The sequence below is a fragment of the Mercenaria mercenaria genome, chromosome 18, assembly GCF_021730395.1.
Source record: "Mercenaria mercenaria strain notata chromosome 18, MADL_Memer_1, whole genome shotgun sequence".
Classification (NCBI taxonomy): domain Eukaryota; kingdom Metazoa; phylum Mollusca; class Bivalvia; order Venerida; family Veneridae; genus Mercenaria; species Mercenaria mercenaria.
The window spans coordinates 43248915-43273965 of record NC_069378.1 but is presented as its reverse complement, the minus strand read 5'-3'; the positions used below and the strand labels follow the sequence as shown (position 1 = coordinate 43273965).

The window sequence follows — 25051 nt, the reverse complement described above, 5'->3', positions numbered from 1 at the left end:
GTACTAAATAAACATAATCATTGTAATCATGGCTGACAAATTGCTTGGATACAAGTAGTCCTGCAGAACCAGAACGGCCTTATTAGAATTTTCACTTATCCTGCTAAAATTTGCACTCATCCAACAACTGACTAAAGAAAAACAGTTTTCATTGACAGTCTGTGATTTTAAAGTCTGGTGAAAACTTTTAAATAGTACCAGAATTTGCTTTTGGACTAAGGAGCATCTAAGTACTGGAATCATAGTAGGTAGTCTGGCTATCGACTAGATTATCTTTCTTTGTTTAAAATGGTTTCTCCTACATATTCTGACTTCATCAGTGTTGGCTTCGATTGTCCCTGTTTTGAGAAGAAAAGGGGCATAATTATGCAAAATTTGAATAGCCTCAGGAGTTATCTGTTGTATTTGAACACAGACTATAATATCATAGAGGACTGTAACGGAACAGGATGGATTTTAGAGCTGCTTACAATAAATCAACTTGCTTTTTCAATGCTGCAGCTTCTGTCAAATTCTGTTTTCATTGAATTTATCATATTCTAGGTCAAAATCACTCTCGTCCTGCAGGATGAGTACTACCACAAATTCCACTTGCACCCAGCTGACTCCCACTCATCTTTAAGAGCAGACAAGTGGCTTTGTCCAGCCCTGATAATATTATTCACAAACACTTTTCTTTTTTTCTTTCCCTTAGTTAATGTAACTCAATGTAAAGATGCATTACTGGTACATGACGAGTTCCAATTAAGCAAGAGTTGTCACTCTTTGTAACACAGGTATATAACAATTATAAAAAAAAAATAACATAAACGAAATTTTCAAAAAATCAAATCTGTAAATTAATATCTTGGTAATCTAAAGGACTTAAAATAAAATTTTACACTCTTTGTCATGTTTTTTTTTAACTCGGAAAACATTAGGCACTATCTCTCCACTGTACCTGTATTCCAAGTGCATATTTAGCACCAGGAGCTTTTTTTTTGCACCTGGATACATTGAGCATGTTTACCCTGTATCAGACAATATCTGATTATACATGTCAAAAGCATGTATATAATTATACAGATAGGTATGTGAGAGATATGTAGATATAAGATGTGTATCTAAATCAGAATCAGAAACGGTTCATTCCTACAGGAAACCTCCTCTCCTCTCTGATGTACGAAGTATGGAATTAATCTGAGACTGTAACATAACAAGAGCTCGTCGAACACGAAATGCCCCCCTGGATGCATTCAGTAATTGCACAAGGAACAGAAATTATATGCTCACTGTAAACACAAATTCCATTTCGGAACACAAAACTATGCAAGTGGTCCAAATTTGAAGCCTGTACCTTCAGAAATGTGAAAGTAGGTCACTAGGTCAATCTCAAGATCAAAGTTCATTTCAGTACACAAAACTATGCTTGTGGTTCAAATTTGAAGGCTGTAGCTTGAGAAATGTGAAAGTAGGTCACTAGGTCAAAATCAAGGTCAAATTTTATTTTGGAACAAAAAACTATGCATGTGGTCCAAATTTGAAGGGACAAGAGGTTTTTCAAAGTTTTTTCCTATATAAGTCTATATAAACCAGGTGACCCTGGGGGTGGGGCCATATTTGACCCCAGGGAAATAATCTGAACAATCTTGGTAGAGGACCACTAGATTTTGCTACATACCAAATATCAAAGCCCTAGGCCCTATGGTTTTGGACAAGAAGATCAGAAACCATTTAACTGTTCCTGGCCAATGTAACCTTGACCTTTGACCTAATGACCTCAAAATCAATAGGGGTCATCTGCTGGTCATGGCCAACCTAACAATCAATTTTCCTGACACTAGGCCTAAGCGTTCTTGAGTTGTTGCCTGGAAACCATTTTACTGTTCCTGGTCACTGGGACCTTGACCTTTTACATACTGACCTCAAAATCAATAGGGGTCATCTGCTGGTCATTACCAACCTCCCTATCAACTTTCGTGACCCTAGGCCTAAGCGTTCTTGAGTTATCATCTGGAAACCGTTTTACTGTTCAGGGTCACTGTGACCTTGACCTTTAATATACTGACCTTAAAATCAATAGGGGTCATCTGCTTGTCATTACCAACCTCCCTATCAACTTTCATGATCCTAGGCCCAAGCGTTCTTGAGTTATCATCCGGAAACTGTTTTACTGTTCAGGGTCACTGTGACCTTGACCTTTACTATACTGACCTCAAAATCAATAGGGGTCATCTGCTGGTCATTACCAACCTCCCTATCAACTTTCATGATCCTAGCCCCAAGCGTTCTTGAGTTATCATCCGGAAACGGATTGGTCTACATTCCGACCGACCGACCGACCGACCGAACGACAGACCGACCGACCGACATCTGCAAAACAATATACCCCTCCTTTTTCAAAGGGGGGCATAATAATATATACACCAACTAGAAACATCTGTACCTTAAAGTTTTTTTTGTATGTTTTGGGTTTGATGCCGTTTTTTCAACAGTATTTCAGTTATGTATCGGCAGGCAGTTAACCTAACCAGTGGTCCTGGATTCTGTACCAGTACAAACCTGTTCTCCAGTAACTAACTGCCAACTTCCCCAGATGAGTCAGAGGTGAAGGACGAATGATTTCAGACACTATGTCTTTTATCAAATCATTACGGAGAACACACAGCCCGCTCGGGGATCAAACTCGCGACCCTGTGATCCGTAGATCTGCGCTCTTCCTATTGAGCTAAGCAGGTGGACCACTGCTATTCATGATATTATATTGTGAATGTAGCTCTACAAACACATAATATATATTTTGGTCCGCCCAACATTTCACTCCTTCGTTAAATTTCAGTGAAAAGATTGAGATACAAATGAACTAAAGCAGTTCGTTTGGTTCTTTCACTTGTTACATTGGGTAACACAGGATGAATTTTTTAAAGCTCAGTTAAACTCATTTGATGAGGATTTGTTATATTTAAGATTAGTTGTTTTTTTTTGTTTGTTTGTGTTCGGGTTTAACGTCTTTCTCAACAATTTTTCAGTCATATGAACGACGGTGTCTACTTGCAGCAGTGAGCACAATGCCCAACTTTATAGTACTGCCTCACTGGAATATCACGCCGTAGACACGACATGATACCCCACCCAGTCACATTATACTGACACCGGGCTGACCAGTCCTAGTATTTAAACATTATAAATTAGTGAATGATGTACCTTGGTTATCTGTAACAAACTCCTTTATAATAATCAATACCCTGTTTTATGTAATAACAAATTTATCAGATGTATTATGACTATGTCTTCATAATTATAGTAGATTATGTCTGATACTATTTATTGTAATACAAAATTAATGATTAATTGACTTTATATTCAAATTTGATACATTAAATAATTTGAATGAAAGCAAGAAGCTGTGTTCAATAAACGCTTGATGCCCCCAGTGGCAGCCTTATCGATAGATTTTGCACCTAAGTCCAAAACGAGGTCAAGGTCAAACTGAGGTCAGGTGATGTTTGGTGATGAGGAATGGTCACAGTTTACATCTGTATTAGTATCAATTCATTCTTGTAAGCGGTATTGATGCTAGATGAAACGGTCCCATTTGGTTAACCAAGAGATGGCCCATATAAAGCAATCTAAGTACAAAATGAGGTCAAGGTCAAACTGAGGTCAGGGGATGTCTGAAGAAGAGGAATGGTCACAGGTTACATCTGCATCAGTAACAAGTCATTCTAGTAAGGAGTATTGATGCTAGACGAAACGGTCCCATTTGGTTAATCTCGTACGGACGGACAGACAGGACAATCACTATATGCCTCCCACATCAGTAGATGCTGGGGGCATAAAAATACAAGGAAACACTTGTTTAAATGTAAAAATAACTTCTAATCAAAGATACATTTTTTCTCCCTTTTAAGTAAAGTTCATTATGATTATAAATGGTAAACTAGAAAATGCTTTTGTAAAAAAGCGCATGTCTCCCCCAATGCAAAGTCCTATAGGCACGAAGTCAATAGGGGTCAGGAGCGAAAGTCAAAGAGACACTGATGGTTGGCTGTAATAGGGATCATCTACTTGGCATGTCCAGTCATCCCGCTAAATTTCAACACTAGTGGCCTAGTGGTTCTCAAGTCACTGTTCAGGCTCCTGTGACCTTGAACATTGATCAAGTGACCTCAAAATAAATAGGGGTCATCTACTCTGCATGTCCAATCATCCTATTAAGTTTCAACATTGTAGGTCAAGTGGTTCTCAAGTTATTTCCAAAAAATGATTTTACATGAACAGGCCACTGTGACCTTGACCTTTATTAGACTGACCCCAAAATCAATAGGGGTCATCTACTCTGCATGTTCAATCATCCTATGAAGTTTCAACATTCTGGGTCAAGTGGTTCTCAAGTTATTGATCGAAACTGGTTATCAATGTTCAGGCCCCTGTGACCTTGACCTTTAACAGAGTGACCCCAAAAACAATAAGGGTCATTTACTCTGCATGAACAATCATCCTATGAAGTTTCAACATTCTGGGTCGAGAGGTTCTCAAGTTATTGACTGGAAATGGTTTTCGATGTTCAGGCCCCTGTGGTCTTGACCTTTAACAGAGTGACCCTAAAATCGTTAGGGTTCATCTACTCTGCATGACCAATCATTCTGGGTCAAGTGGTTCTTAAGTTACTGACTGGAAATGGTTTTCAATGTTCGGGCCCCTGTGACCTTGACCTTTCACAGAGTGACCCCAAAATCGTCAGGGGTCATCTACTCTTTATGACCAATCATCCTATTAAGTTTCAACATTCTGGGTCAAGTGGTTCTCAAGTTACTGACCGGAAATGGTTTTCAATGTTCAGGCCCCTGTGACCTTGACCTTTAATGGAGTGACCCCAAAAACAATAGGGGTCCTCTACTCTTTATGACCAATCATCCTATCAAGTTTCAACATTCTGGGTCAGGTGGTTCTCTAGTTATTGATTGGAAATGGTTTTCAATGTTCAGGCCCCTGTGACCTTGACCTTTGACGGAGTGACCCCAAAATCAATAGGGCTCATCTACTCTTTATGACCAATCATCCTATGAAGTTTCAACATTCTGGGTCAAGTGGTTCTCTAGTTATTGATCAGAAATGGTTTTCAATGTTCAGGCCCCTGTGACCTTGACCTTTGACGGAGTGACCCCAAAAACAATAGGGGTCCTCTACTCTTTATGACCAATCATCCTATCAAGTTTCAACATTCTGGGTCAGGTGGTTCTCTAGTTATTGATTGGAAATGGTTTTCAATGTTGAGGCCCCTGTGACCTTGACCTTTCACGGAGTAACCCCAAAATCAATAGGGGTCATCTACTCTTCATGATCAATCATCCTATGAAGTTTCAACATTCTTGGTCAAGTGGTTCTCTAGTTATTGATCGGAAATGGTTTTCAATGTTCAGGCCCATGTGACCTTGACCTTTGACGGAGTGACCCCAAAAACAATAGTGGTCGTCTACTCCAGCAGCCCTACAACCCTATGAAGTTTGAAGGTTCTAGGTCAAATGGTTCTCCAGTTATTGCTTGGAAATGAAGTGTGACGTACGGACGGACGGACGGACAGGGCAAAAACAATATGTCTCCTGGGGGAGACATAATTAATTGTTGATGGTAGTCACTAACTGTTGATATAAATTTTATGTTCCCCACATGCTGATATGAGCATGGCAAACACAGCAATGGGAAGTCATAGTCCCCTGCAACTGACCTGTTATCCAAGTACATGAGGGTAACTGACTTACCTGCCTAACCCCTCTTAAGGAACACACTTTAAATTTTTCAATTGGAAGAAAATTACCTGGAAGCAGTGACCTTGACTGACGCCATCTGAAGACCAGCGTTCGCCTTAACCGGAGACTGTGGCAAATCTTCTGTAACCTTTGACTTCTTTTTGACCTCAGCATCTTCATCGGATTCTGTGACCTATTGGTAATTGATGTAAAATTTCTGACAATGAGATCTACATTAAAATTGGCATACAGAGGAACTGCAATCTTTTATCATCAATCTTGTTCACAGTCTGATAGGAAATTTCTTTTGATTTTCCTCATACATTCCAAACCTGACATGCAACTGATTAATAGGTAAAGGAATGCAAAAGCTAAGGCTTACAAAAAGCAAAAACAACAAACAAACAAAAACTTAAAATGAACTGGTAGGCTTGCATACAGAACTTGTGTTCTATAAATCAAGAACTTTTAACAGAAAAGTTTGTTTGTTTGTTTGTTTTTGTTTAACGCCGTTTTTTCAACAGTATTTCAGTCATGGAATGGCGGGCAGTTAACCTATTATATAGTAACCAGTGTTCCTGGATTCTGTACCAGTACAAACCTGTTCTCCTCAAGTAACTGCCAACTTCCCCACATGAATCAGAGGTGGAGGACTTATGATTTCAGACACAAAGTCGTTTATCATAGTCATGGAGAACATATGCCCCCTGCCCCCCACACCACGAGGATCAAACTCACGACCCCGCAATCCGTAGACCAACACTCTACCTTCTGAGCTAAGCGGGCAGGTTTAACAGAAAAGTAAAATATCACCTCTCTTAAGGCATTTTCTTAACCCAGGGCCAACTGATCAATATTTTTTGGTGTTTTGTTGTTCTTTTATAGTGCTTGGATTTGTAACCAGCACTCATTAGACATAAAATAATTCAAATTGCATTGTTTTCTTTTATTTTTTTTTTTTTTTTTTTTGTTATAAGCTACATCTACTAAATTTTGGTTCCCATGTGCCCCCCACCACCTCTCGAAATTATTTCAGGCAAGTGCTGGCACCCAAGTGGAATTTGGCGCCAAAGGAAAAACTTCCTCACACGAAAAAATTCTACATCCAAAGCAGGGTTTTAAAGCTGCGTGATTCACTTAGAAGCCTCATCCGCTTGGCCATAAACACACTGTTATTTGCTTAGCTCCAAGACAGATTATATACTTTCCAAATTTATCTTCTCTATATACAGACTAATGTCCTCATAAATATATATTTGCATTCTTACCTTAAAATGAGACCTGTCCTCTGACTTACTCCTTCTTGATGATAATGACTTCTTTTTCAGGACTCTTTTCCCTTTCTGGTGTTCATGAATGCTCTGAGGTCTCTGCTTTCTACCCCCTGAACGACCCCTTTTGAATTCAGGTGGGTCAAGGTCACTGAGGTATTCCACATTTTTACTTAAAATATCATCTAAACTTGTATCCATAACTGTTCTAACTTTTGTTTGAACTGGTTTTTCAACTTGGGGTCTTTCATGTTTACGTTTTTCGATTTTATGAACTTTTTCATGTTTTTCTACTGCTATAGGTTCAATTTTTGGCTCAAGTTTTTCTTCAAGTTCTTTTCTATGCATTTCAATCATTTTTGAATCTATTTCATGCTTACCAATCATTTCAATGTCAGGTTTAGTAATCAATTTTTCTTCAACATGTGCAGCTGCTCGTCTTGGTTCTAATTTTTCAGCAATTTGTTTCATGTGCAATTCAAATATTTCAGATTTCTTTTCCTGTTTTTCAACCGGTTTGTCTTCCATATGAAGGCTGTCACGTTTCTTTTCTAGTTTGTCTTCAACCTGTCTTTTATGCATTTCAAATAAACTTTCACAAACTTTGTCATCTTTAACAGTTTTTGTTTCAGTTACTTGTGAAACATCCTTACTTTCCTCATATTTCACTGTTGTTTTTTCTGGTTTCTTACTAATTTCTTTCTGTTTCTGTTCAATTTTCGGTTCCTGTTTCTTAATTTCTTCTTTAGTTTCAATTTCTGGTACAGGTTTAGGCTTTGCTTTACTCACATTTTCAAAGGTAAATACTGACCTCTCTTTTGGTGTACTAGATTCTGGCTTAGGTTTGTTAACAGTTTGTGCAATGGGCGCCTCAGATGTTTTAGCACTTGTAGGTGTCTTTACTTCTAAACTTGTGAATGAAGTTTGTCTCTCAGGAGGCTTTTCAACAGGTTTTTCAATTTCTTTTTCTATACCAGGCACTTTTTTCACTTCCTCTATTTGTTGTGAAATTTTCAGAGGTTCCTGTCTAGTGAATTCAGTTCCAGTTTTACTGGATGACTTTATATCAAATTTCATAGGTTTAACTTCAGTTGTTAGTAAGGCAGTTTCTGAAACACTGGCTGGTTTATAAGAAACACCTTCAAATGTTTTTGCAACAACCCTTGTAGGAGATAAGCCTCTTGGTGAAGATGGTACTTCAACATTCTGTCCACTGGCTACTGATACAGTCTGTGCTTTTATATCATATTTAAACTGTGATTCAGACTTGGCTTTTACTGGTGATACTTCTTGTTTAGGCACAGTGACATGTTCTTCTTGTTTTCTATGTTTCTCTTTTCTTGTCTGACTAGTTGGTATTTTTGATTTTTCATACTCAGAGTCTGCTTTTGGTATTTTGCCCATTCTCATTTCAGAAATAGGTTCTGGGGATTTTTCCTTTGTCTTAAAACTTCCCACTGAAATTGGTCTTGCTTCTTGTTCCTGCATGTGTTTTGTTTCCTCTTTCTTTGATTCCACCTCAGATTTTACTGATCTTTTCGAGGTTTCAACCTGCTTTGAAATCACTGGTTCTTTCTTAGTGTAACTTGTTCCAAATTCAAAACCTGATGTTTCAGAAGCTTTACCAAACCTTTCTTCAGCTTGTTTTCTTCTTTCACTTCTTGGTGAAGAAGGTGGTTTTCTAGACTTTTCATCTTGTTTTGCCTGTAGCTTTTCCTCTTTTACATCTTTGACTAGTTTCTGAGACACTTTTTCCTCTTTTATTTGCTTTTCTTTTTTATGAGAGTGTTTTCGCTCAGAGTGTGCTTCCTTTCTAGATTGAGCAAAATCAGTTCCCTGTTTCTCCACTTTATGAGGCTTCTGCAGTTTTTGAACTTGTTCAGGTTCAGGTGAAATTCCTAACATTATCTTACGAGTTCGTTCTAAAGAATCTTGTTTACCAATACTTTCATCAGATTTAATTTCTTGTTTTACAGTTTTCTCAGGCACTGACTTTTTCTCAGTCTTTTTACTGGTATAAACTGTTCCAAGTTCAAATTTTGGAGCATCAAATTTATCACTTTCTGAAAATTTATGCTTAGCTTTTTCGATATTTTCAGCAATTTTTCTTTTACTAATCTGTTCAGCAGTCATGGTTGACAATTCTTCTTCCGTCAGTTCTTTCATATGTTGTTTTCTGTTTTCTGTTTCTTTTTCCTTCATTAAATGTTTTTCTTTATTTAACCTTTCAACATTTTCTTTATCCTCAACACTGGTACCTAAAACATCCTCTACAGATGGCAACTTTCTTCGAACTCTTGAAGACAAATCAGCACTGTCTCTTCCAGAATCATAATCCTTTTCATCAACACTTCTTACTTCTAGAGCTGAAGTCTTTTCCTGTTTTTCTTTTTCAGCTTTTGGTTCTTTCTTTGTAAAAACTGTCCCAAATTCAAAAAAGCTCTTTTGTTCTGTTTCTTTAGCAAAAGGCTGTTTAATAATTTTGTCAGTTTTAGCAGCAATTTCTCTTTCCTTCGACCTAGACCGAATTCGATCTCTTGCAGGTGATACAGCCTTTTCTCTAGGAGTTTTATCTATAGCTCTATCAGCCAGCAATGCTTTAGAGGCATATGAGACAGGTTTACCTATATCAACTCCATCACCTTGGAATTCTTTTGAGTACCTCATATTAGGCATTTCTTCATGACTGGAACCTGACTTTTTTGCATGTTCTTCCTTTAATTTCTTTAATGCATGTAATTTATCAATAATTTTGTCTGTGTTATATTTCTGTTCACTTGACTCATACACATCTTTATCCTTATTCACTTCTACAGGTTTTGCTTGTGTTCCAAGTTCTGCTAATCTTAGTCCAGGCATCTTATGTGTTTCACCAAAAGCTGGACTTGACCTGTCTAAATAATCAGTATCATGTTTCAAACTTCTAGATCTAGCAATTGCACTACTTGTTGTATCAAGTTTATTATCAGTCTCAATTTTTAAACTTTTTGATCTTGATATAGAACTGTCTTCCTGATCAGGTTTGCTTGAAAGAAACAATGAAGGTAATTCTGAACTATCCCCTGCTGCAAACCTTTCTTGAAGAGTTTTTAACTGTTTTCTTCTCTCCTCTTTGTATTTAGCTATTCTTTCTACTCTACTCAATTGGGATGCATCTTCAGTACTATCTATCTTAGAATCATCTTTAGTTTCAGCTGAATTCACAGATTCTGTTTTTTCTTTCTTTGATAATGCCCCAAGTTCTAATGATTTCGCTTTTGCATATTTCTTATACTTTTTATCACTTTTGTCACTTTTTTGTTCTTTTGATTCTTTGGTATCCTTAATTTCAACTCGTCTTGAAGAGACCATTTCATTCAATTTTTCATTTTTCGATTTTTCTGTTTTTTCTGGCTGTGTATGATATGATGGTGATGTTGAAGTGACTGCTGATGTTGATGAGGCTGATGATGTAGTTGTTGTAACAACAGTGGATAGTTTTGAATATACTGAACCGAATGGTGATGAATGATCCACATTTTCAAATTTCTTTGACACTAAAGATTTTGCATGTTGCGTTGAACCAAGTAACATTTCTTCCATAGTTGGAACAGATTCTGACTCCGACTTAGCTTTAATTTTACTGGAATCTTTCTCATGCTCAGTCTTTTTTGACCAAAATTCTTTATGTTCATCTAATCTGTCTTTTCTATCAGACCTTTTTCTAGAAAGGCCTTCATCTCTTGGTGGAGTCTTTTCTTTATCATCATCACGTTTTATCATATACTTTGCTTTAAGATCATCTGAAACTAGTTTCTGTCTAGCTAATTTTGTGGCATGCTTTTGCTTCTGCTCATCAGACTTAGAAACTGGTTCTCCAACATGAACCCTATCTTTGTCGGATTTCTGAGCAGAAACAGAACTTGCTGATTCAGATCTAGGTTTTTCATGCTTGTCTTTATCTACTTTAAATTCTGTCGCGAAACTTTGCGAATGAACTTTTTCAGTTTGCCTTTGTTCATGAATCTTGGCTCTAGCAGCTCTAAGTCTTTCAAGTCTTTGAGCTGTTGCGTCATCTTCAATGTCTACCTTTGGCACATTTGAATCAGCACCTCTGCCCTGTTCTTGTGCCTTTTCTTTTTCCGAAAGTGCATGGCGACACAGCGCTTGCCGAAAATTAAATATTAGATCATCTGTGCTCATTTCCCCCTGCTTTTCACTTAAAGCAGATGAGTCCTTTACATTTGACCTTGACCTATCAGTGTCCTTGTAACCTGACCTTGATTCATCCTCGTGATAAGAGCCTCCCCGTGGAGAACTCTTGTCCGCGTCTCTATGGTATGTTTTACGCTCCAGAGATTTGGTTTTCTCTTTCTGTGCTTCTGGAGCAATTGATGATGCCACATCTTCAAAATTTCCGCTGCGTCGCCACGACGAAAATGGCGCTCTACCACCAGGATCGTCATGATGTTTCTCTGCTGTTTCTTTGTAGCGATGTTTCAGTGCATTGAATAAAGACCTGAAATACATAACAGAATACTATGAAATTGTTTAACATCACAGACAAAAAATTCTGTGGGGATTATGGAAAAAAAGAGCTATTTTTGTGGGAAAATCGGTCAATTTCAATATTTGAAAAAAAAATACAAATTATCTTTTATCTATGTGATAAGACTATTTAATGGAATTCACAGACATGACATCCACCAAAAGAAGTCCCCACATTTACTGATGATTTCCCAGTAGCTTGTTTTCTTCAAACAACATAATTTTAGAATTAACTATAATTTACTGTGTCCATTTACTCAGCGCAAGTTACAATTACATGTATTAAAATTAAAATTTATCAGACTTCTATGAACATTAAAGTTATCTACATATACAGCAGACATTGTATTAACCCTTATCATGCTGGACACAAATTGATTCTACCTTTCATCCATGCAGTCTGATCAAGATTTGCAACTGTTCGCCATTCAGTCAGTATCTTTTTGGTAAGCACCCCATTTAACAGTTAATGGTACTGTCCAAATTGAATCATGGACAAGTTCATTATTGAAATTTAGCAGGGTAAGGCTTATATGAGACCACAAAATGGGATTGCCAAAGCATGGTCTCTTAACAGAATGGTCTCTTAGTAGGTTTTGTTATATAGAATGACAAGTAATGTACTGAGCTGCTGATATACAATGCACACAAAATCATCTAACACTCGAACACTTCTCCAAGTCCACTGACTGGGGAAAATTGATTGTTCGCTCGACTGTAAGAAAAGTTTCTGATATACATAATTATGCAAACCTATTCGCTAATTAGATAGTGAGAAAAAGTCACTCAGGACATTTTGTATATGATTGCTTAATAGATACTTCTGCAGATAATTTTACATGATAGGGCAGATTTCATGTGGTCAAAAAACTAATGAAAACGTTGTTTAATGAGATGTATTCATATTAAAAATGCTTGAACAGGATTTTCAGTGGTTGTTTACCAGAAAACTCTTAACACAGGTGGTCACCTATATGATGACTGTATATACATGGGCTTCATTTAATTATCATATAAATGCAAGTTAAGAAAACTACTATTTTTTGCACATTCAACAGTATTTCAGTTACAAACTGTGGTCATTTAATCTAACTTGTGTTCCTGGCTTTCTAACCAGTGTTAATCTGTTCTCCACAAGTGACTGACAACTTCTCTCCCTACATGAATCAGAAATGAAAAACACTAACATTAAACTCATTGTCTTAAGTCAATATGATCAACATATGCCTCAGCCAGGATTCATATCTCTGACCTTCTGATCTGAGGTCTTGTATTCCAATATTGAGCTGACTTACCAACAGCACTTGGCTGTTTGTTTGTTTTGGGTTTAGTGCCATTTTTCAACAGTATTTCAAATATGTTTCAGTTAACCTAACCAGTGTTCCTGGATTCTGTACCAGTACAAACCTGTTCTTCCCAAGTAACTGCCAACTTTCCCTCATGAACCAGAGGTGGAGAACTAATGATTACAGACACAATGTCTTTTATCAAATCATCAAGGAGAACATAATTATGCCTCGCCCAAAGATCGGATTCACGACCTCTATAATCCATACATCTGTGCTCTCACCATCAAGCTAAGCTATTGGACTACAGTACTTGATCAAATCAATGAAATGGCCAGGCGAAAAAATATCAATTTGAAAACAATCTCATTTTTACAAATATAACTAGCAGTCATAGCATTAGATGGGAAAATATATCCAAATTTGCCTAGAGACTGATCAATGTTTATGATCAAAACAAACAGGAGTTATATGTGTATGAAACTCTAAACATCCTGTAAATCTTTTAAATTCTTTCCTGTGTATCCTTTTATCATGCTTTTCATCACCAAAGATAATTTCAGATGCCTGGATGTCTAATCTTTAAACAGAATCTCTTCTAAAAACTCCAGACTTTGAATCTTGAACAAGAACACCTCAACATATCCTGGTAAAGTGTCTGGTTTGAATGTGGGAGAATGAGGGTTCAATCCCTAACTCTGTCATACCATTAACATGGAAAATACTTCTGGTAGCTCCCTTGCTTGCTAGAATTTTAAAGGGTGGTACCAAAGAGATAAAATAAAATAAATTCAGGTATCTATCAATGGACACCTGTTTGGTTGCAAAAAGTATTGCAGGTCCTTATCTTTTTATTTTTTTTAAAACCTTGAAAATGTACAATGTTCTTTGATGTGGTTCATCTTATTTGAATTCATTAAAAGCAGAGCTATCACTGAGACAACTAATACCCCAAGATGCCGCTTTGAAACAGGGAAAGTAAAATGATGTGATTATGACCTTTGACCTTTTGAAGTGAACTTGACCTTGATCTTAGTCACCTGGGTTGTGTACTCTGCATGTGGTCTTGAGGTTATCAAATGATGCTAGTTTTATGAAATCCTTTCAGTGGTTAAAAAGAATGGAGTGGACACTAAATACGTCACCTCAACGCAACAAAGTCGTAACTTATATTAAATTTATAATAAGTTACAACTTTGTTGCATTGAGGTGACAAAATTTAAATGTATTTTTTAAAGATTCTAACCTCCAATTGTGACCTTGATGTTAGACAATTGATGCTAATTTTATGAAATTCACTGTAGTGGTTTTGAAGATATGGAGTGGACACGATGTTAAGCAATTTGATCTGTGACCTATTAAGTGTGCTGACCTCTGCCCTACTGACCTGCATTGTGCGTTCTGCAAGTTATCTTGATGAGGTAAACAAATGTTGCAAAAATCTTTCTGTCAGTTAAGAAGATACAGAGTAGACAGAATGGACAGACAGGCTGATGAACCAACATGCGTAAAACCAATCTTTGTATCTGGTATGATTGTAAGACCATGTTATATGAAAGTACAAAGGCAACATTAAACAAAGGTGCAATAATAATAATCAAGATTCCATTATATATTACTATTTTGTCTTTGAAAATTTAACTCTGCTACATTCTTTAATGTTGGGCTAATGGAACAGCATGTCTAACGTTATAAGACTAGTCTAAACTCTAGCATCCTATTTGTCAAATTCTGCTCTCAGTTTTGAAATTGACCAATGCGAAGGCTGCATTTTGAGACTGTTTAATCTTGAGAAAGGCAAATGTTCACCATGATGATAAGACAGAAGCCAGAAAATGATGATTTGACAGATGTTAGTATGCCTCAATTATTATCTTTTTTTTTCTTTTTTTTTTGGTTGTTGTTGTTGTTGTTTTAACTCCACACCAACACAATTATAGGTCATACAGCAACATTCTAGCTTTTCATGGTTGAGGGAGACCCCAGGTACTTTGGTAGTATAACTGATTTTACTAAGTCAGCCAGACACATAAAAAAAATTCTATACATAAAGCTAGGTTTCAACCAGTGGAAAATCTGCAACCATTTGCCCTAGGCCAGGCCCTGTCTAATTTATTAATTCAGACTACATGTCTGATGTGTGTCTGAAATTGATAGTTACTTGCAGAAAATCTGAAAGGAATGGTATGGACAAGGATGGAGGGCAGATCAGCTACGATACAAAAACTTTTTAATTAGCAACCAATATAATACAGAAAGTTACTTTAATGGGTAAAACACATCATAGGGCAGGAAATTTTAAAATTAAAGTTTCTGCAAAAAAGTGTCGATACCAGCACAATATACACCATAAATAATAGGATTTTGAGAAATGTCATGGGAAAGTGCAGTGTATGGATTATGTAGTACATATATGCAGCACTTTCTTGCACTGTATTTTCAGTCTGTCATTTCAGCTGTTCTGTGACTTAAACTTTCAGGACACTAAATCTAAGACAGATATGGATCAAACTGTATCAGATCTAAGTGGATTATATAACATTGCAAGGCTAAATAATGCTTACTCGTTAGAAACATACCTGTCTTCTGTACCACCAGATCTCTCACTGGAGTGACTACTCGTTGAGTCAGCAGACCCCTGCCTCCTCCTGTCAATTGGGGCGTCAGCGTGGGCCTGCTTGTTAACAACATCTCGGTCACTGATACTGAAAATATATAATTAAAAATGTGAAAATTTCATGAAAACTAGTGTCTGCATTGTCAGCGTTGGACAGACTGGTGCCTGCAGTCAGCTCTGAACAGACTGGTGCCTGCACAGTGGGCTTTGAACACACTGGTGCCTGCTTTGAACATATGTTGGGTGCATATATAAAATTATATGACAATACTACAGCAAGCTGGAAGTATGGCTGTTTGATGGACAAGAAAGCAGCTTAGTAACCCTTTTATCACAAAAAAAGCTGTTCAAATTAGATACCAATAAATCTAACATATTTTTTGTTTTATAAAAATTCAGTCTTAAATATGGGAAACAAAAGTGTAAATTCTAAACAAAGTAAAACGCAATGTCATTTTCTCTGGACACTAAACAACAGTTCTCTTCAGGCAAATATTTCTTTATTTAAACATTTTTGCCAAAATCTTCGGATATTTGCAGACTTGCTTTTGCATAGGCTTGGATCTCCTATCTCTAGAAACATGTCTACAATATTATATTACATAAATAATAAATATTGAACCCAATTCTTCAACGGTTGTTTTTGCAGCTGCTGTTGTCCATCTGCTTACAGACTTGCAGAAAATGAATTTCCAGCTTGAATTGATAAGAATATTTAAATATTTTGGTTTAATGTAAAAAATGGGGGTTTGTTGGGTCTTCACATGGACACAATTACTGTCATATATGGCAACTTCTCGGCTTTTCAAAGTGGACGAAGACCTTATGATGTCCCTGATTATTTCAGACTCAAGGCAGAGAGGCAACTATATTCAAAAGGTAACCTGTCAACATAACAATTTGCCTTGACAGGGGACTGAACTCACAGTCTATACAAAGCTTATATCAAATCTCCGGGTTCAAGGATATAAAACTGAGTATGACGACCAGTCGAAGATTGCAGCCTTTCTATTGGACAATTTCAAGATTGATTTCAGAATCAACCAATCAAGTACTAGAGTTCTGAGACTGGTCTCCAAAGTAAGTTTTTTTAACCCCAGTTTTTTAAATTTCTTTTTCTTTTTTTCATACATTCATTTGGAACTGCAGATATAATTTATTCAGAACATTCTGAACCATGAAAAACAGACACACTTAAAAATCTAGAATCTTTCAAAACAAAATGTTAAACTTCCATTTTTTCTCCTGATAATGATCATTATTTTCCAAACATCCAGTAAGATTGTGATCTCATTCTTCAGCTAAATTCTGAAAAATCTCTAAATGGCGGCTCTAGTAGGGGGTCAAGGGCCCATACCTAGCACAAGTCCCCTCTGCATACATTATGTAAGATCATAAAATAGAATTGACTGTTTTGGAAGAATTTTAGTATGCAAATTATAGCATCAATAATATTATTACTATCTTATGTATTTGAAAATTTTCAATATTGACATTGTGATCGCTGAGAGGCCTAAAATTTGCACTGGAGCACTGACCAGGGTAGACTAATTCTAATGTATATGCTTAAAATTTCGCAACAACCTGTTTGGAAAACTGGTCCCATGTAACCAAAAAATCTTGATCTACCCCTGATAAATATGCGGTAACATATAAATGCTGAAAATCAAGTAAAATTCATGCAAAATCTAAGCAGCTCTTGCCTAAAGATATACCATGAGGTTTTGGAAGTGCCTACTTAGAAATCATTCCTGCAATGGTGACATTGAAAGTATACAAAATACATAAAAGAAGTCAACATGATCTTGTACTCTATACAAAAATAATATTCTGAATAATGTTCAACTTTGATTTCTACAATTTTGTAGACAATTTCAATCCATTAAAAAATCCTGGCATCTAAACAAATATATAAAATCTATAGGCAACACACTTAAACCAAACAAAAAATTAAATTAATAAATAAAATAGAAAGATAAATTAAGTGTACCATGATCCAATTTGTCCCATTACAGAGGTAAAATCCAGAGAAACTCCATTGAACTCCCAGGGAAATTCTCAGAAATACTCAGTTCTATGCCAACTTATGGTTAGACTTGCAAAGGATGAGGGCTGTTCAATATGATCAATCAAGGAGGGGAAACGAGATGTTAAAAATCACACAATAAGAATTAATATGGCGACTTTCTATCTTTAACACTGCCAGGAGACCATGGTGTCTTTATGGCATTCTTTCAGGTTCCAAAAGTCTTCCAAAGTGGAACTATTTTTCTTCTAAATATGACATTGGTATGCTCAAAATATAGGCTTAGTAGTTCAAAATTTGCATCAAATTTAAGTGCCGCAAACGTTCCTTTTTTGCCTGCTTAAAAACTGCCTAAATAAAGTTATGATGTGGATAGCCATGTTGTATCTAAATACAAATTGGACATAGATTTCCCTGTCTCAGCAATGTGTGGACATGAATGATCCTGTCCCAGCAAAGTTTGGACATAAATGATCCTGTCCTAGCAAGGTTTAGACATAAATGACCCCGTTTCAACATGGTTTGGACATAGATGACCCGACTGTCTCTTTAAGGTTTTAAAATGGATAATCTAATACTAGTATAGATTACCTTGACTTACGTTTGGACAGACTACTGTGTCTTAGACAGGTGCAAACATAGATTACCCTGTCTCTAAGAAGTGTGGACACAGATTACCCTATCTCAGAAAAGTTTGAACATAGATTACCCTATCTCAGAAAGGTGTGAACACAGATAACCCTATCTCAGAAAGGTTTGAACATAGATTACCCTGTCTCAGAAAGGTGTGGACACAGATTACCCTGTCTTAGAAAGGTGTGAAGAAAGGTGTGAACACAGATTACTCTGCCTCAGAAAGGTGTGAGCAAAGATTACCATGTCTCAGGAAAGTGTGAACATAGATTACCCTGTCTCCGAAAGGTGTGGCCACAGATTACCCTGTCTCATAAAGGTGTGGACAAAGATCATCCCATTCCAGAAAGGTATGAGCTCCCAGCAAGGCTTGAATACATATCATGAAGGTTTGGATGAAGATTACCCTGCTTCATCAAACTTTGAAGACAGTTTACTGTTTCAGCAAAGTTAAGACATAGTTTAACCTGTCTCAGCAAGATAAGAACATAGATTCACCTGTGTAGGAATGGTGGGAACAGTAAATCCAATAGCAGACTAGTTGACCATCCCTCAGTGGTTCCAAAATAGCTCTTAATACAATATATTACAAGGAGGAATTCCTGACAAATAATTATCCTGGAATAGATAATGGCCCATCAGTTGTCAAAATGCATCTCTCAACGGTCTATACACCTCTATAGGAACCTAGGTCTGAAATATACCACAGGTTGCCAAACACTGCTGCATAGCTGTGTGTGTAATATTTATCAACTTGTTTCATTGCAAATGATGGGTGGGTGTTTTGGGTAATTAAAATAGCTTCATCAGATCAGCTGCTACTTTTATCATTAAAATGCTGGAAGACAGTTACAGACAGATTACAGGTTATGTAAATACCTTAGACAAATTCATGAAAACATCAACATTTAGGCCCCTTTGGGATCTAACTAGTCTGGCTACCGACTAGATAATCTTTTTTTTTTTAGAAAAAAATTCTGTAAAAAAATCTGACTTCATCAGTCCTGGCTCTGATTATCTCTAATGTTTTGAGAAGTAAAGGGACATAACTATACAAAATTTGAATAGTCTCAAGAGTTCTCTCCTATGAACAAAACATAAGGTCTGAACACAGACTAGGATCTAACAGACAGTCAGACCTACAAAAAGATTTGAAAGACCTCTATGTTCCTAAATTGGTTTATCACGAAAGATTCTTACTCTTTTAGTATCAAATGCTGTTTAAGCATTAAAGATGGTCATATTTTCAAGTGCAGCCAGAATAAGTCTAGTGGCTTTGGAAAACTCATCTGATGATATATTGTACTATTTGTGCCAACTGGCCGCTAACGATGTTTTCTTGCACATTTTAAAATTTTAATATACTCCCCTGCTATTTTGAAAGATGTCCTTGAATTCCTAACAGGGAATAGAGAACAAGACAAATATGACCTAAAGTCAAGGTCCCACGATATATTAAAGACCCATGAAATGTAAGACCTAAAGTCAAGGTCCCACTATACGTAAGACCCACAATATGTAAGACCTAAAGTCAAGGTCCCAAAATATGTAAGACCCACGAAATGTAAGACCTAAAGTCAAGGTCCCAAAATATGTAAGACCCACGAAATGTAAGACCTAAAGTCAAGGTCTCACGATACGTAAGACCAACGATATGTAGGACCTAAAGTCAAGGTCTCACAATACGTAAGACCCACAATATGTAAGACCTAAAGTCAAGGTCCCACTATACGTAAGACCCACAATATGTAAGACCTAATGTGAAGGTCCCACTATATGTAAGACCCACAATATGTAAGACCTAAAGTCAAGGTTCCACTATATGTAAGACCCACAATATGTAAGACCTAAAGTCAAGGTCCCAAAATATGTAAGACCCACGAAATGTAAGACCTAAAGTCAAAGTCTCACGATACATAAGACCAACGATATGTAGGACCTAAAGTCAAGGTCTCACGATACGTAAGACCAACGATATGTAGGACCTAAAGTCAAGGTCTCACGATACGTAAGACCAACGATATGTAGGACCTAAAGTCAAGGTCTCACGATACGTAAGACCCATGATATGTAAGACCTAAAGTCAAGGTCCCAAATTATGTAAATTCCTGCAATATATAAGAAAGATGAGTAATACCCTTCTTGGGACAGAGATTCTGGGACACTCAATATGTTTTCCGAATTTTAAAACAAAGTTCTTTACCTTGACAGTATTTGAGCAAAGAGGAATAAAACAATAACAATTCACCTGTCTTCCCTGTACTTTCTAGAAATAAGAGTCACTGACCCTAAAGCGCTCACCTGTGTAAAAGGCTTCAAGTGTGTTTGTATAACATAATGGTACAAGTACAGAGTTATGTTTATATTAATATCAAGGCTCTAGCTATGATGGATTTAGAGAAGATATTCATTTTTTTCTATTAGCCTATATTATATAGATGTCACACACACAGGCCTGGCCATTTTTGAACCTTGGGCAATAATTTGGATCATTAAAGTATACAGTCAAACTCTGATATCACATGCCAAATATCAAGGCTCTAGCTATTATGGATTTAGAGATGAAGATTTTCAAAGTTTCTTATATATAGGCCTACAGTAAGTACATGTCACACACATGGGTGGGGCCATTTTTGATCCTAGGGCAATAATTTGAATAACATGGTAGACAGTCAAACACTGATATCACATGCAAAATATCAAGGCTCTAGCTTAACTATGGATTTAGAGATGAAGATTTTCAAAGTTTCTTATATATAAGGATATAGTATATACATGTCACACCCAAGGGTGTGGCCATTTTTGACCCTAGGACAATAATCTGAACAATTACTACAGAGAGTCAAACCCTGCCGTCACAAGGCAAATATAAAGGCTCTAGCTATTATTACTTCAGAGAAGATGATAGCTGAAAACCTATTTCTAAACATAGAGACCTATATGTGCAATGAACCGGAACCATTTAGGGCCACCTATCTGAGATCATTTGTGTAATATTTCATCAAAATCCATTCAGTGGTTTTGGAGGAGATATCATTTTTAAAAAGAAATTGTTGATGACAAGCAGACATAAGCATGCATGATGGATTACAGACACAGTGTGATCACAATAGCTCACTATGAGCAGTTTGTGCTCAAGTGAACTAAAATAAATCTTAAAACAGAACAACTATGAATCAGCACTCCCCATGTTTCCTTGAAAACTCGTTTATTTCATCAACCTATGAAAAATTACACCAATAAACCTCAAAAGCAAAATTCACAGCTTGACAAAAATGTTACACCTGTAAGTAAAGCACCTAGGTGGTCCTGCAGAATAACGTAATTTGAATAATCGAAGGGCAGTAACTCTTGACAAATTCACCACAGTATTGTACAAGTTTTCCAATCATGTTTCAGAAGCAGACACAATGCTGTTATTTTAATCAATGTGTACCTTGTAACTAGAATGGGTTGATGCCAACATCTCTAGTAAACAACAAGATCAAAACACCTTGAACAATGCCACAGACTAGATGGATAGACAGAGGTAGGAGATGTTAACACAAACAACACAAACATAATCATATATAATACATTGTCTGTAGTGACTCACAAGCTGTCATGTATATTGTTTATGCTTTTGGGATAATAACTTGGTTTTAGCCCTTACCCTGCTAAATTTCTATAATGGACTTGTCCATTTTTCAATTTGGACAATACCATTAACTGTTAAAAGGGGTGCTTACCAAAAACATACTTGCTGAATAGCGAACAGTGCAGATCATGATCAGACTGCATGGTTGTGCAGGCTGACTGTGATCTACACTGGTCGCAAAGGCAAAACCAGTCGTGTCCAGCATGGTAAGGGTTAAAACCATTTTTTCAACAGTAATTCAGTTATGTAACTGTAGCATGTGACTTAAATAATCCAGTCTACAAGTTTTTAAACCTGTCCTCTACCTTCCTAGAGGTTGAATGAACTCTTGACACAATGTTTTCAGTCATTCATCACATCCTGGAATCATACTTAGGAGTCCATGATTACACACAGCTTTTAAATGTAATCATTTACATTGGGATTATATGTAATCCAAACTGATACCATGTGATTACCTTAACAAATGTAATCAATTACTGCTGATTACAAGTACTGATTACAATTATCCGATGTCTGTCTTGGACATCTCTGTTCATTAATACTTCTTATGCTCTACCCACTGAGGTAACCACATGGACTTTTTGGGCAAGGAATGTCAAACAAATGAGACTGTATAATATTATGTATGAAAATGTTTAAATACAAATCTACCATCATGGGAAATAACCAAAAAAAGTAATCCAGTTGATGTAATAAGATATTATGCAAGTAATTGTAATTTACCAAGTTCCATCTACTGACCAAGAGATATACTCAAGGGAAGAAACTCTTACAAAGAAATCTGATAAACCTATGCATGAGTAGCTTGCCATAACATTACCCAAATGAACTAACTAACTTAAGATCTTGATTTTGTTTTGTTTTCAACAGTATTTCAGTTATGGAACGGTTGGCAGTTAAGCTAACCAGTGTTTCTGGATTCTGTTACAGTACAAACCTACAAGTAACTGCCAACTTCCTCACATAAATCAGAGGTGGGGGATGAATGATTTCAGACAAAATGTCTTTTATCAAATCGTCACTGAGAACATACGACCTGCCCGAGGATCAAACAAACAACCCCACGATCCACAGATCAGCGCTCTCCCTATTGAGCTAAGTGGATGGGTTAAGATTTTGAACTTCAAATTCAAACTACAAATGTGTATAAAGAAAGTTTAAAGAAACATTTGGACTGGTTTTCCCCCAAAACAACCTTAATATTTTGACGAAACTAAATGATTCAACCACATGCAGTTTCCAATGAAACAAAAAGACTGATTTGAGCCGCACCATGAGAAAACCAACATAGTGCATTTGCGACCAGCATGGATCCAGACCAGCCTGCGCAACCGTGCAGTCTGGTCAGGATCCATACTGTTTGCTAACGGTTTCTCTAATTGCAATAGGGTTTGAAAGCGAACAGTATGAATCCTGACCAGACTGCGTGGATGCGCAGGCTGGTCTGAATCCATGCTGATCACAAATGCACTATGTTAGCTTTATCATGGTGTGGCTCATTTACAGAATGTATCATCAAAGACTGAATGATCCTTACATGCTTTGGTGCATAAATAAAACCACTTATGTGTAACAGAAAAGTTTGACAATGGTCCAAAATAATAAGCAATGGTTTTATACCCTGTTAATTGTTGAAGGATAGGTCATAAATGAGGAAGTGGCTTTGAACCTTCATCTTTGAAAATTCATACCCTTGGCTTGCATAAGTGTTTTTCTTTAGGTACAAGTCACCTACTTGATGATTTATCATTGAAAATTACTGACTAAATATTCATTTAGCCGTTAGAATTTTCTGGAAAATTCTTCTCAACAAAGCTGGCACCGAATTCAATGTTCGTATAAGCTTGCTAATCAATGTATGTAAAAATTTTGGTGCGGACTAAAGATTGTTTTCAAGTTGGCAATGCCATACTAATGAAAGTTTGATAATTTCTCCCAAATATTTCTCTTAAGCTTTGGAAAAGCTGCCATTTTTTAATCCGTTAGTTAATAGAATTTTAACTGTTGCCCTCAGAAAAACCAATAAGACGACAGACAATGACTTGACAACATGCAAAACATGCATTTATCATGTCAGACATTGTGGGAGTTAAATAATGCTTGTCATATTTTTTATATCACATGAGAGATATTATGTTCTTACGCTGAATTTATTTCAAGTACAGAAGATGCAGGTCACATTAACATTGTCTGTAATAGGTACAGACAGAAAAAACACATCTATATTTCAACAGAGAAGGCTAAAACAGGATAACAAAAAGCTTACATTATATCTTACAACATTGAAATTTTTAACCTTCAACCTGCAAAACTTCTAAAATGGACTGGTCCATCATTCAATTTGGGCAGAACCACTTATCATTCAAAGGAGTGTTCACTGAAAATGTACTGACTGAATAGCGGACAGTGCAGACCATGATCTTTGCCTGCAATGGTCACAAAGACAGAATCACATGCCGCCAGCAATGCTAAAGGCTTAATACATAGCCTCAAAATGTGTTTTAGTTGCTCAACTGAAGGGGACCTTGACCATGTAACCCAGCTTCTGACCAAATGCGGTAAACATCCTTCAAGCAGCTCAGTAAGAAAGTTCATGTGGGCTTATAAAAATGCTCGGCACAGCCTCACAGTTTCTAGTTTTTTTTTTCAATTTGTTTGATAAAATTCGATAAGAAACAAATTAATTTAAGATCCTCCATTTCTGTCCCAAGAGTGACACACTGGTTAGCTGAATAACAATAATGAGCAAGTCAGTGTATCTAAAAGGTCAGAAAAGACTTGTTACTTAAAGAAGGTGGTAATAACTAAGTGATCAAAGAGGATTCATAAATGAGAAATTAATTTTATACTTCTGTCTTTGAAGGCCATATCCTTAAGTATTTTTTTCTTTTGAACCATCTACTAACTCATTCATTATTAACCTTTAGCATGCTAGATAAATTGTCGTCTGCTGGAAATGTCGTCTGCTAAAATTGTAAAGTTCATTCAATTTGCTCCAAAATTGGAAGAAATATTGTCAGAGTAGCAAACAGCTTGGAACCTGATCAGACGCCGATTTAATCGGCGTCTGATCTGGTTCCAAGCTGTTTGCAAAGGCTGTTAAATTCGCCTGCAGCAGGCTAAGGGTTAAACGATATTGAATTACTTATCAAACATTTATAGTAAAATTTCATTTTAACAGTTCATGTTCAGGCTCATCAATGTCTTGATTTTTTTTGTTGGATTTTAGGTTACACAGAACAGTTCAAGTTCACTGGTGACTGCCTAGCTTTAGCTTTGAAGGTAGAGGAAGACTACTGGAGCCCCGCAGGGTATTACTTCA

General features: G+C 36.6%; 1 protein-coding gene across 12 annotated transcripts in view; it reads right to left on the bottom strand.

Annotated features, from left to right (window-relative positions):
• Positions 1-25051, bottom strand: part of LOC123538762 (uncharacterized) — a 197351-nt gene that overhangs the window by 120806 nt on the left and 51494 nt on the right. For 11 of the 12 annotated variants that reach the window (XM_053530361.1, XM_053530356.1, XM_053530360.1 and 8 more), the window contains exons 5-7: positions 15393-15518; positions 6998-11498; positions 5798-5922 (exon numbers count right to left, since the gene is read on the bottom strand). In XM_053530361.1, coding sequence (XP_053386336.1) covers positions 5798-5922; positions 6998-11498; positions 15393-15518 — 4752 coding nt within the window. Of the gene's footprint in view, positions 1-5797; positions 5923-6997; positions 11499-15392; positions 15519-17420; positions 17456-25051 lie in introns of those variants that run through there. The other variant, XM_053530367.1, reaches the window with a different exon arrangement.